The sequence below is a fragment of the Manacus vitellinus genome, unplaced genomic scaffold (assembly GCF_001715985.3).
Source record: "Manacus vitellinus isolate BGI_N305 unplaced genomic scaffold, ASM171598v3 scaffold_46_pilon, whole genome shotgun sequence".
NCBI classification, from domain to species: domain Eukaryota; kingdom Metazoa; phylum Chordata; class Aves; order Passeriformes; family Pipridae; genus Manacus; species Manacus vitellinus.
The window spans coordinates 4,061,651-4,074,728 of record NW_021940578.1 but is presented as its reverse complement, the minus strand read 5'-3'; the positions used below and the strand labels follow the sequence as shown (position 1 = coordinate 4,074,728).

General features: G+C 41.8%; 1 protein-coding gene across 1 annotated transcript in view; it reads left to right on the top strand.

The window, feature by feature from the left end:
- PEX14 (peroxisomal biogenesis factor 14) overlaps positions 1 to 13,078 on the top strand; it is a 71,795-nt gene that overhangs the window by 45,935 nt on the left and 12,782 nt on the right. Inside the window, exon 4 of the mRNA XM_029962396.1 lies at positions 10,679 to 10,801. Coding sequence (XP_029818256.1) covers positions 10,679 to 10,801 — 123 coding nt within the window. The remainder of the gene's footprint in view (positions 1 to 10,678; positions 10,802 to 13,078) is intronic.

The window sequence follows — 13,078 nt, the reverse complement described above, 5'->3', positions numbered from 1 at the left end:
TCTGGAAGTATTTCCATAGATGATCTACAAAAAAAAAAGGGCTAAATACGTTACTTGAATAAATTATTTGTTACAAATGCCATACCTTACTCAAGTGCATATAGTGTGTAGATTCTCAAACCTGTCACTTTGTACATGATGATTGTGTCAGTCTGAAACGTTGTAGAAAGGATATTGTGTAATAATGTTCTGGTTTTACAGATGTAGAAACTGAGGCAGATGGAGGTTAAATGACCTACACAAGGTCAATAGCAAGGCTGGGAATAGAACACAAATGTGTAGAAGCTTTTTATTATACTAATAAGGAAACTCTGGAGGTGTGTTTGGCATGGTAATCGGAACCCTAGAGAACCAGAAGCAGTTAGTATGTTCTGTGCATGGCCCCAGGGAGCAATGATGAAACTCCTTCTCCACCTTACCACTCCAGTTCTCTGTGTGTGGTCACCATAGTTTTTCCACCACTTAACCTCGTTATTTTTAGTATTGTTAGCATTAGTCGTCCTTTGGGCGTTTAATCCAGCCTCTTTAATTTTCTCCAGAGCTCTGAAGAGCTGTTGAAGGCACAAGGGGAGAAAAAAAATAACAATAAACAAACCAAAGGATGAAAAATGATCTTTTGAAACTTCTGCTATTTTGTTGACTTGTCCCCTAATGTTTTTTGTCTTTGCTGTTCTTTTATCGTGAAGGACCCTGCTTGAATGTGTAATCTGGGTTTCTTAAAAGTTCATTTACTATTGTTTCTTTCTTCTCCACCCAAGATTAACATCCTGTGTGATGACATAGATGGTTGTTGTCTAAATGGACGCGATGTAACCAACAAATTGTGAAGGGTGGGTGGAGGAATATTTATATACTTGTGTTAAAAATTACAAAGTAGGTTTGCCTTTTAAACAGAAGGTATTTCAACACTGTTATTGGCAGCATCAGCCTTTAATTTTACAGGTGGCTACCTTTGTAGTAGCATTCAGCAAACAATATTTTAATGGCATGTAAAAAAATTTCTCTAAAACAAAAGAACGAAGACCGAGGGTGATTTATAATCTGTAATGAATACTTGCTGACATGTCTTTTTATAATAGTGTAGAAGCGTCTCTGTCTTTCTGGGGGAAGAGCAAACCAGATTTACCTGAAACATTTGTACCATAATAATCAAATATTTAGCATTTAGATGTAATTTTCTTAATTCAGCTTATCTTCTCACTGTGATGATTCCTGACTCCCAGGTGTCTAACACTGATTCCACTTTACAGAAACCGGGTTAGAGGAGCCAGGACGCTCTGTGAGGTTGTCAAAAAAAGGACTGTTTTCAGGGCTCCTCACCCAGTGTTGGTTTCTTTACATTTCCATATATTTTTCCATGCATACTCCCATGTATTTTTACATTTTCTCCGATCATGCAGCTGCAGCTCCTGTTCTCTGTGCCCCCCATAGTGACCTCCCTTCAGAGGGAGTGCCCAGTGTGCACTGTCAGACTGTGTGTTCAGTGCTCCGTTCTGTGTGTTCTTCAAACACTCAAACTTCATTTATAGACACTTTATGTGATTTTTCCTGTGATAAGTCTGTACAAAGGGGTTTTTTGTTCCTTTCTAAAGTTTAAAGTCAAAGAGGAAATAAATAACATTGAGGCAAGTTGCTCTTTATGTTGCAGTTCATCTTGGTCTGCAGAGGCTGCTCTGTCACAGGTCTTGTCTAAGGTAGAAAATAGACAGGTGCTCTTCTGTGTCTGGGGAAATCAGTAATTCCAGAGTAAAAGGAACTGGGAATGATGCATAAGGACAGACTTTCTCCTTATATATAAAACTCAGTCATCCTTCAGATATTCTGACAAATCTGGTTAAAGAATTTCTTATAATGGCTTGAAATTGCTGTTCTTGTACACATCTCCTTTCTTTTGAATGCAGAGTTGGGGAGAAAGAGAGGCACGTTCTAGAACTTCAGTCCAGTAAGAGCAGGTGAGCAGTGACTGCTAATCCAGAACTCCCTGTTAGGGCTGGGCTGGGAGCTCAGGTCTGGTACAGACTGTGTTCAGGCCTGTACCATGTAAAAGCCTGGGGAGTCTTTGCTGCCTTCCCAAAGGAGATGCTGGAGTTCCAGGTGTCTGGCTGAGTGCAGATCCCCCAGGCCAGCTCCTTCTCCTTCAGTGCTGGAATTCTTGTGACGTGCTGGCTCGGGTTGTTGGAAATGCAGTTTAGAATTGGAGTTCTGAAGGCAGATCAAACCCAAACCTCCTGTATTGCCACTGTTTTACTCTACTGGAATTTGAGACAACCTCTGGCTTTCTCCTTAGAAGCTCCTAAAGATAATATCACGGATCAAAGAGTAGCCAAAGGCCAATCATTTTGTTACTATTGCCCAACAAGCTGTTTAACAGAATATATTTTGTTCACACAAAATAGATGGATGTGAAGCACAATTGATCTGCAGCGTTTGTGGGTCACAGGTTGGGTGTGCTTGGAAACTTACCCATTCAGTGTGTCTAAGACTCCTTTTCTCTGAATGCCTGAGCTCCTTTCAGGGGAGGTTGTCAGTTGTGGTAACAAATCATGACAGCACCGTGGTTACTGGAGTAGTGTCTCTTCCATTAGCTGGATTTTCTGCCCTATACAGACTTCTAAACAAATGTCAGAGCCCTGGTTAGCTTCTATTTCTGATAAACTACCTTGGAATTGGCATCCTGGCAGAGTCTTGAGAGCCTTCAAACCCCAAGTAGATATTAATTTGAAATAATTTCAAATGTGCAGAGGTTTTTGCTCTTACGTGGTGTCCTCCCATCGGGTACTGGCTGGAGGGGCTGTCCTGTGTTCCTGGGTTACAACACTGGCTTCCAGCTTAGTCACACACCTTGTCTCTTCACCTCTAGTCAAGTGGTGGACTCAGAGACAAGTGGACTTACTCTACCAGTGTCCACTCTAAGGAGGCTTCCAGCAGGTACTGTGCTTATGCTCGTGTGATAATAGAGAGGAAAAGCTGGAGGCAGAGACCTGAAAATAAAAATATCATCATCAGAGATGATAAAATCTCCCTCCATTTTTAGAAGGGGAGATTTTTATTTATGTTACAGAAAGACTTGTTTCTTCTGTCTTTTTTGCTGACCATGGTATTCTGGGAATGATTCTGTAACAGACAAGGCTTCAGAGGAAGGTACCCAAGCTTGAATTTTTGCTGTGTTGTTTGCATATACTTGTTGTGTAGGAATGGAACTGGGCTATGTAACAAAACTTCTGGTTCTGTAATTCAGGTTGCTGAGGACATCTGGACCTGTCTTGTTTGATTTAGAGTCGTGTTGCTGTCTGCTTTTTTTTCTATTTTGAACTTTTCGTGAAGCAAAAATTGTGCCTGTTGAATTACGCTGCCTGCTGCCTGCAGATTTGTTGTAGATTAATTCAAAAATGAGGTGTCCAAATCCATTTGAGGCTGTGATAGCACTCCATCTACTGGGACTGCTGCATTTCAGAATGCAGAGTCTGAGTCCCATTTTCGTCCTGCATGTCATCCCTTGAGTTCTCCTCGTAGTGCTTTGGCCCCTCAAATGTGTAGCTTGGTATTGTGAGCTTTTGCTTAAGGTATCCCTTCCTTTTTTTCTTATGTGGAACAGAGATCACATACTTCACATAAGCAAGGAGCTTACTTTACATTAGGAGAGAAGACCTGACCTCTCTTAGTACATGCAAGTGAAACTGTATTTCCCCTGCCTTGAAACTACCAGTGAAATACATTTTGCACTGGCTTATAATGCTGTGATTTATGCTGTGATATGCTTTGTGATATTACAATGTCCTTTTGCCTTTGTGTTTGATTTTTTCCCCTCTAATAAATTGTGGTGGGTATGTTGTCAGTGAACGGGGTATTTACCCAAAATGCCCGTAGGAGGGTGAGGCATTCTCCCTGCTGTTTGCTGCCTCACAGAAGGAATCCTGTGCTTTTTTTCCCTCCCATTAATCTTACTGCAATTTTTTTAATTCTATCTCTTTCTTCCCTGTTTTGAAATAGTATTAACAGGGGAGATATTTTTAAACAGAAGAAAACACACTTTTCTTTCGTGTGCAGACACGTACGTGTTACACACAAATGTCAGTGAGTGACCAGAAGCACCTTTTTCATTTTACATTTTGAACTTCTCATATAGAAAAAACAGAGCAGAAAAGTTGTAGTACTTGTTCCTGTTTTTCCATTCCAAGGCATGCTAAGCAAGTCACTTGCCCTTTCTTATTCAGAGTGAAAATACTTTGATCCAGTTTTCTGAAGACAATACTCATTTCATAAGAATATTTAATCAGTAGAAAATAGGGAGGATTTAGTTTGTTTGTTTAGTATTTAACCAAGTGAATAAGGCAGATTAGGGGAAGGGGGGGGACTGGACCCATAAACAAGGTGATATATAATATTTTTTTTCGTTCTCCTTTTAAATAAATACCGATCAGCTTTATGTTCAGAGACAATAGGAGCCGTTGGCTTAAATTTGCAGTTTACTGTATTTATGGCTGTAATATCAAGGTGCTGCCGTCGTAATTTCATGCCCCAATGAGAAGAGCAAGGTCGAAGCAAATGCTTCCATCGGCATCTGCTAACACACTAACTCATAAACAAGGCCCGGCTGGATCAGGTGGCACGGAATAATACAGGCTAATGAAATACAGCACAGCTTTCCATTACTGTTAGTTTTTACAGTGTCGTCATTACGTGTAATTTATGTTTAAAAAATTCAATTTTATACAAGGCTCTGGGAAATAGGGGTCTGCAGGTCACCCGACGACTTTTAACGGCTCTGAGAGTCCTTATTGCACTCCACTGTTCCAACAAAATGTTAATAATAAATAATAAAAAAAATCCTCTTTTACTTTTTCTCTGGTTTGCATATCTTGCGCTGTCTTTTTAATTGCAAGTGGCTAAGGAGAGTTTGGGGCTGTAGATGATGTCAGGAGTTATCCCCTTTGCTGATGCTCCCAGAGGGGGGTTACTATCTGCTTGCTTTTCTTTTGTCTGTCTATCAATCACCCGGGGTCCTGTAAATGGAGTAAACACAGCTGAGGAGAGGGAGATACTTAACAACCTCTCTCCCAAACCCTCACCCTCTGACATTGCCCTCCTCTCCTCCATTACACTTCATTTTATTATAGACTCCAAAAAGCTTGGCCAGGAAGAGAAACTGCTGCTGGGATTTATTTATTTATTTATACTTGTTATGCCCAAAATACTTTTTATTTTAACCTTTTCCCTCCTGGTCGACTCACTGTAATTCTTGGCATTGTTCTGTCAGTCGGATTTTCCTTCCCCGTTTTCCTGCTGTGCAGCTGAGGTTAGAGCACCTTTATCAGTTCTGATTGCTGCTCAGTCACCCTGATGGGTTAAAGTATATCATGTTTCTTAAAGATTGCACTTGCTTAATTAACAGTCTCATAGATGAATAAAGCTGTAAGAATCCAAAGCCCTTTTTCAGCAACTTTTCAAATTACTTTTATTTCTGCATTTTTCAGCCTGACAGTTGAGACCAGTCCCTGTCCCTTTGATGTGTGGGTTCCTTTACCAAAGTTTGAGCTGGAAGTGCAGCAGCAGGATGTTTACAGTCAGATACGGTGTCTCAATGTAAATCAAGGGTAAAAAAATCAGAGTGATGTTTCTGAAACCTTAGGTTTTGTTCAGATGTTGGGTTGGGCTCAGCCTCACGAACAACCCATTTGAGAAAGAAAATGGATCAGGAGACTTTACCTTTTTGACCTTTTTGAAATGCATTCAGCTACGGGGTAGGATACAGGACAAACATTTGATAACAGTCACCCAGCACTGCATGTAACTGACTGAACAGGTGGAATCATTAGTCTGGATCAGATCCCAGAAGGATTTTATGATGATTCTTTTAAAACGTGGCCATGTTCCTTCTGAGCAGAGTTGACTCAATGGCTTCCAGGAACAGGAGTGTAATGTCAGTTCAGGGTGCTGACCAGCAGATCTTTGTTTTAGTCACACGATACCAGGCACTGACTTCAGGTGGTCACGTAGTTTGTTGTAGCTAAACAACTTGTCCTGTTCTATTTTGTTTTCTTCTTAACAGAAAGTCTGTGGAGAAAAAAACAACAGCTCCCACCCCCTGCCCCACATCCTCCCCTGCCTTTTGTCCTGTGGAGGGTGGGTGTGAGGGTTGCTCCAGGGTGGTCTCTCACAGTGCTAATAAAGCTGGCTTTGGAAACCCACAAAGGAACTCATTCTTTCCACCACCCTTCCCTAATGTGGCACAATTCTTAATTTCACCCAAACAGAAATTTTCTCCCTAAAACTGGTGTTGCCTTCAGGTTGTGAAAGTCTGGTGTGAATTACTGATTGAGCAGTGGAAGGAGGAATTTAATGAAGAAAAACATATCCTCGGTGCCTGGGATGGGAAAAGGGTTGTCACTGAAATGTCAGAGCCTGTGTCAGAGAAGAATAAACTTAGTGGCTTCTCTAGTTAAGCTCATGCAAGGGTTTTGCATTGCAATTATTGCTACTGTGTTTTGGCCAGAAAACAGTTTAAACAGTGGATTGGGACTCACATCTCCTGAGTTTTATTTTCTGACTGTCAGAGGTTCAGTTCTGACCTTGAAGCACTTCTCATATCTGTATGTCTCACTTCTTCCTCATCTGTGAAATGTGGATAACGGCACTATGAGTACTCCTCAACTTCAGAGTGGGCATAAGAGGAACAGCATTTTGATGTACATGAGGTCCTTATACTAAATAGTGACAGACACTGTAAAAGGACATAAACAGAGTCGAGTCTGAGAAGTTCTTGGGCAAAGGAGCTCTTTATACAACACCCGAGGTGCAGGCACCAAGAGACGTTTGTGACAGCCCGTTTTATTCTCTGACTTGCTCTGATTCTGTGTTTGACTACAGTTTACAGAGGCTGAGTGATCCCTGCAAACTGAATGGCAGCAGTGACAATCACAAAAGAGGGACAGCAAGAACCTTTTGAGTGCAAAACAGTCATGGGCGCTGGATTATTCAAATCAACACCCTGAAGCCTGAAAAAGGAAATTTTAAGGCTTTGTGAAAATTATGACTAATTCTTTGCAATGGCTGTGGTGCTGTGGAGGAATGAGATGGGTGGTTGGGGGCAGGGAGCAGGTTTGCATTCCGTGGGGCTCTGAAGGCAGTTTCCGTGCATCCTTCTCCTCAGCTCAGTCCTTGCTCGGTACCCTCTGCGGTTAGATTATTCCTTGCAGATAGCAATCAACTGGAAGGAAGTGTGTGTCTAATTTGCATGAGATTATTTAAAACAAAAAAAAAGGTCTGCATTAGTCAGGGTGATGGTAAACAACGCAAAGAGATGCCTTTTATAATATAGCCGTGGCTCAGCTTTCAAAGCCAAATATAATTCACTTACAATTGGCAGTTTCCTTTATTGTTCCTTTTAACCTTTTGCGTTCTGCAGGGGCTTGATCTTGCTGCAACTGCAGAACAACAAAAATGTTTGTTTTCCAAAGTGTTGGAAAGTGGATTTAGAGCAATTCCTCTGTTAAACTGAGGTGATTTTCTTGACATACCTATTGAGAGTTATATTAGACACAAAGCTTCAGTTTCTGTGGCACTGCTTGTGCATCCAAGGGAAGTGGTATTGATTTTGGGTTGCCAGCTTCCTGCTAGATTAGAACAATGAAGGGACCATGGATACTTCTTCATGTAGTGCAGTGATAGAAGGTCTGTGATAAAGTAAGATGAGAGATTGGAACAGATGACACTTTCCTCTGGTTTAGAAATTCCCACTTTTCTGTGTAATTAATGTATCAAGGTTGAATAATTTGGGCATGGAAAACTCATGCTGCGTGCATACACGTGTGTAGGTGGTGAATCTGAAAAAAAATCAGTCCAGAGGGAGTTGTGATGAGTTGGTTATAATTGCCTGAGGACACTCTTGGAACACCTTGTCCATTTGTGCTCCTGTGTGTGAGAATGACCAGCACAAGGGCAGGTGTGTTCCTGAGTGCAGGGGGACTTGGCAGCACTGAGTCTCCCCAGGGCAGACCTGCTCCATGGGTGTGCTTAAGGAATCAGCTCTGGGACGTGTTTGGAGACCACGATGACGAGGCCTGAAAAGCATCTTGTCCAGATGAACAGAGGTGTTCCAAGGGGGTGGCACTCCCAGCCTCCTCCTCTGCTAATTAAGGGATGTAGTTTGGGATGTTCTTTTGTGTAATGCCACCAGCACCATGAGCAAGACCACTTCACCAGGCAGCACAATAGTCCAGGGAAGTAATAACAATTCTAATTTGATCTACTTTGCACAGCATTCAATCCAGGAATTACGATGTGAAAGGTTTCCCATCGTTCTATCGTTCACATTGGCTTTTTCTTCACAGCACAGCAGGGTTTAAATGGAAACAGTGATACTTGGATGTCCCTAGTTGGCCAGATCAGAATAATCCTAGATGTGCATTTTATCTGCAAAAGATTTTAGTTTTTTTCTCAAACAGCATGAGAATAGAAGGGGCGGTATGGTTAGGAAACAATAGGCATTGTTTTCTGCTCTTTTTGCAGAATGAAGTAAGGATCCTCCATTATTTCTGATGTTTCTCAGTGTTAAATATTATCAGATTTGCTGTCTTTGCCTGGAAATAGAACAAAATGCCCTATTATAGTGGGAGCCACATTTACAGCCAGCAGCTAATGTTGTCTCCATCTTTATGAAATCCCAGAGTTGCTGGTGATCTGCAGCGTTGGCATCTGTTTATGTGCTCTCCTACATTGGATAATTAGGAGCTGGTTTAAGCAGTTTCATTCTGATTAGGACTTTGCTTTTTAACATGGATTAGACACCATAAATATTGCTTTTGTGACTAGAGCAGGAGGGTGAGTTGTGTTCATGTGCCTTTTATTACTCTCACTGCAAGTGTTGTTCCACATTGTTACGTGTGGTTTTGGTTCCTTACTATTTGAGGCATTCATCAAATACAGCTCACGGGGTGATTCTCTCAGATTTCAGGACCAAAGATCAGGAGCTTCAGATTTCTGATACAGTTTCTGGCACTGACAATGTTCAGAGAAATCATCAAACTTCTCTGTGCATCAGCATCTGCTCTGTAGAGTGGCTGAATAGTGTTTTGGAGGAACTCACAGATCTCACGTGCTCAAAGGAGTAGGGAGAAGATCTGCTAATAGTTATAAAGCCTTCTGAATACCACAAGCGCTGTGTTAGTGCTTATGATATTAAATAACAGTTCTGAGACAGAGTTGTGCATTTATTTCTGGCAATATTGTTTGTGCTACAGATTATTCTGTGTAGACCCCCCAGTGTGCAGTGAAGCTGAAGAGCCTGAAAATTTTCTTGAAACTTAGCTAATATGCCCACTAGCTGGGGCATTTTCTATACTCTGCCTCTCTGTACTGGTAAAAAGGTAACTGTTCTAAAGGATTAAGTTCAGGAATTTCATGTACTAGCAATGCTTTGTGGACCTTCAGTGGGGGTGATGGAGAGGAGGTATCCCCCCCTTTCCTCCCAGTGCTGTCCTATTCACACCATTTTCCTCACTGTGTGAGAATCAGGTGATCTGCCTCTTTTTTTTTCTTCTAAATTTCTTCCCTTAAATCCACATTCTCACTTCCAGCCTTTGGGAATGTTTTTGCACACACACTGCGTGTACAGTGAAAGGTCCTGGATCCCTTCACATGTTCCTCATAGCAGGGACACTGGTTTTTTATGTGCTTCTGTGCAGGAGAGTGACACAACAAATAACACCCAGCTGCCCAGGTCCCACTTCATGGCTGCCATCTGAGTACTAAATTCCTTTCCTAGAGGATGTTTTCTCCTGTTGGAAAAAATAATCCAGCTGTGCTTCCTTCTTCGCAGATGCTGATCATTGTGGCTCCCGTAGCTGCTTTTCTTTTCCCCCTTGTTGGCCAAATCCTTTCCATATGTTGTGGCCAGTTACAGATGGTCATCCTGGCATTTCCTGGTGGCAGGAGTCACTGCACCACCGTGTACCATGTGTGCAGTGTTACTCCAGCTCTGTGTGAAACACAAACCAGGCTGCCCTGGGGCAATCTAATCATGCAGCAATAGGCCGGGGCGATGCTCAGCTGAAAGTTTGGGCTTGGCCTTGTTTTGATCTGTTTTGTTATAGTTTTATTTCCTCCTTACATTCTGTGTCCCATTCATACTAATCACAGTCAGTCCTGATTTTTTTCTTTTTATTTCTGCATTTGTCATAAAATAAAGCAAATTATTCCCGTCTTCGGAAACGATCTAGACTAATTAGTCGTCTAACCCAATAATTAGTTTTTTGTTTCCCTGTCTGTTTTCATGCATTATTGTTAGTTTTTTCCCCTCTTTTTTTTTTTTACACCATTACAGATTAAAATGAGCCACATTTGCAGTTGATGGTATCTTTTTTTCGGGGGAAGAATGGAGAATTGCAATAGAAAGCTACTTCAAAAGCAGCAATAAACTCAAGGATAAATTAAGGAAATTGAATGAGCCACATTTGGAAGCAGCGTTGAGGCTAATATTCTGTCGCTTAAGGTTAAATTGCAACAGAGAAAGAGAGAGGGAGACATTCCAGTGAATCCAAAATTGGGGAGGCATTACTGCTCAAGTCAGTGCCAAAATTCTTTGCAGCTTGAAAGGGTTCTGCCTGGCTTGAGGATTTAATTATGCGTGCATCAAGTGGGTAAAGGTGCTAAACTGCTGTCGTTTGCTCTGCTCCCCCAGGCCTGACGGATGAAGAGATCGACCTGGCCTTCCAGCAGTCAGGGACGGGCACGGAGGAGCCCCAGTCCCCAGGTCCTGCCACACACCCCGTGCCAGCTCAGCCCCCTGCCCCTGTGGTGTACAGTAAGTAACTCTTGGAAAAACAACCGCTCCTGTTGCTTTCTGCAGCGATTTCTGCAGCAGTCTCACAGATTTCTGTGCCACGTCCTGGATTTCAGTTCAGCCGATGCCACACTTTCTGTCAGAATTGGGCACCACTTTGAACGCACCTCCTGGTTGCTGATGCTTGTGACAAGATCATGTTACACAAGGAAAATGAGATACAAATGATCACTGTCCACAAACAAACAGCATCCAGGCTAGCCTGTGACACCTCTTGACCTGAAGGTGTACAGTCAATACAAATCAGATTCTGATGCGCTATAAGGATGTAAAAAAAGCATTCAGTCAACACTGGGGCTCAGTCTTCCCTTCTTAAACTTAGAAAACTTCTCTCTCTGATCTTAAGTAATCTGAGGTGTGACGGCAGAAATTCTGTGCAGACTATGTGGATGTGATTGTATGATTTTTGTGTACAAAATACACTCTCAAAGAATTTTTAAAGTCCCAGCATAATCTGTGTAGACTCAAAATTTACATATATATTTGCATTTTAAAACAAACCTCGCAAAAAAGTATCTAAGCTCCAAACAATAAAAACCAAAGTGCACACCATTAAAAATCCATCAAGAGAAGCTGTTCAGCTCACATGTGTGTCTGGCAGTTTGAAAATCACTTCACTTACCTGCCAAGTATTAAAAATAGGATTTTGTTGCTACTCCTGAACAGCTTTATGTCAGATACTGACTGATAAAACAGTCCACTTAGGGCTGTGTTTGTTAGTTTAAGACACAGTTTTGCTATTGCTGGAGACAATACTAGACCTGCTTTCTGAGTTTTTAACTGCTCTGGTTTGGTACAGTTTGAGAAGAAAAACATTTGTGATAGAATTGGGCTCAGAACTGGAGTATTTATGACTGCTGTATTGGGTGTGCAGGGCTGTACTGGGTGTACAGGTGAACTCCAGGGCTGAATTCTGCCCTAATACCTCTCTGTCATAGTCCACAGAAAATGCCAGGGAAGCAAAAATCTGCTCTCTTGCTCAGGAAACAGTGCCAGATCCTCTTGGTGCTCTTTGCTCATTCAGCAAACTCTTACCATAACCCAATCCTGGAGGAGTTCATCTTCCCTGATTTCCTGATCTGAGGGCAGGGAAGGAGCACACAGTTCAACCCAGGAAACACTGTCACCACTGTTAACCCTGGCAGCTTAATCACTCTTTGGTTGTTTTATTTCACTGTTTTGGCCTTCCTCAAAGCACCAGTTCCAAATTTCTTCTTACCAGATAAGAATCTTAACTAATATTTAAACATCAGAATGTTCCCAGCAATAGCTCCAAAGAGAATTTTGAAAGTATCATTCATAATGCTCAGAAACCAAAGGTGACTAAAAATACCACCGAAGTAGAGCCTTTTTAGGGGATATAATTGGAGACTAAATTGGTGCTCTAACTTTGTGATCTGGTTGGCCCCTTTTAAATAATTTGAACCCAAAGCTTTTTCCTGTGAGCCAGTCCTTTATAGCAGCCCCCAAAATTAGGGAAAGGTGACAATGAGTTCATTAGGTATTGTTCCTCCCCGCTCTAGCCATTCTTTGTAGACCTTCTATTTAAGCCTAACCTCTAAATGGATGTATAAAAAGAATGAAGAGCTGAACATACATGGTATTTGTTTGGCCAAAACACTTGGTTTGATTAGTTCTCATCTGTGCCCTGTTCTAGTCCTGGGCTGGTGTTAATGATGGATCCATCTTTGTGCTTTCCATGGTATCAGAACTGCAAAAGGAATATGTGGATTTCTCTAGAGCTGATGGATGAGAGGATGCAGTGGCTCAGTGCTCTTTCAAAGGTGTCTTCTTTGCTGTAGGTTATTTCATCAGTTGGATGCTAATCCTGTAGTGAAGATTTCTGAATTGGTCCAGATCTGCTCCAGGACAGTTGTTTCCATGATAGTTTACTAAGTCAATTTATCTTTCACAGGTTTCTCAGGGCTTGTCATGTACAGAGGAAGACAGACACTACTTTTTCTGTCTATCTGTTATGCTTATCTTGTCACACAGCATTCGTGACACTGCCTTGGAATGCTGCAAGGTTTGAAGTTAGAAAGAATATCTGCAGGACTGGTGAGATAGGGAGGCTGCTGAGCCTGTGCTCTGGCTTGGTGGTGGGAACAACTCATATTGGAGAGCTTATCTTGAAAAAAGTTGCAAGCTGTATTTGCCTTCCCCAAAACAAGACATCTGAGTTTCTTGTGAAGCAGCAGCTGATCTGCCTGAGTTTAGGTCTTGAAGACTGTGAACCAC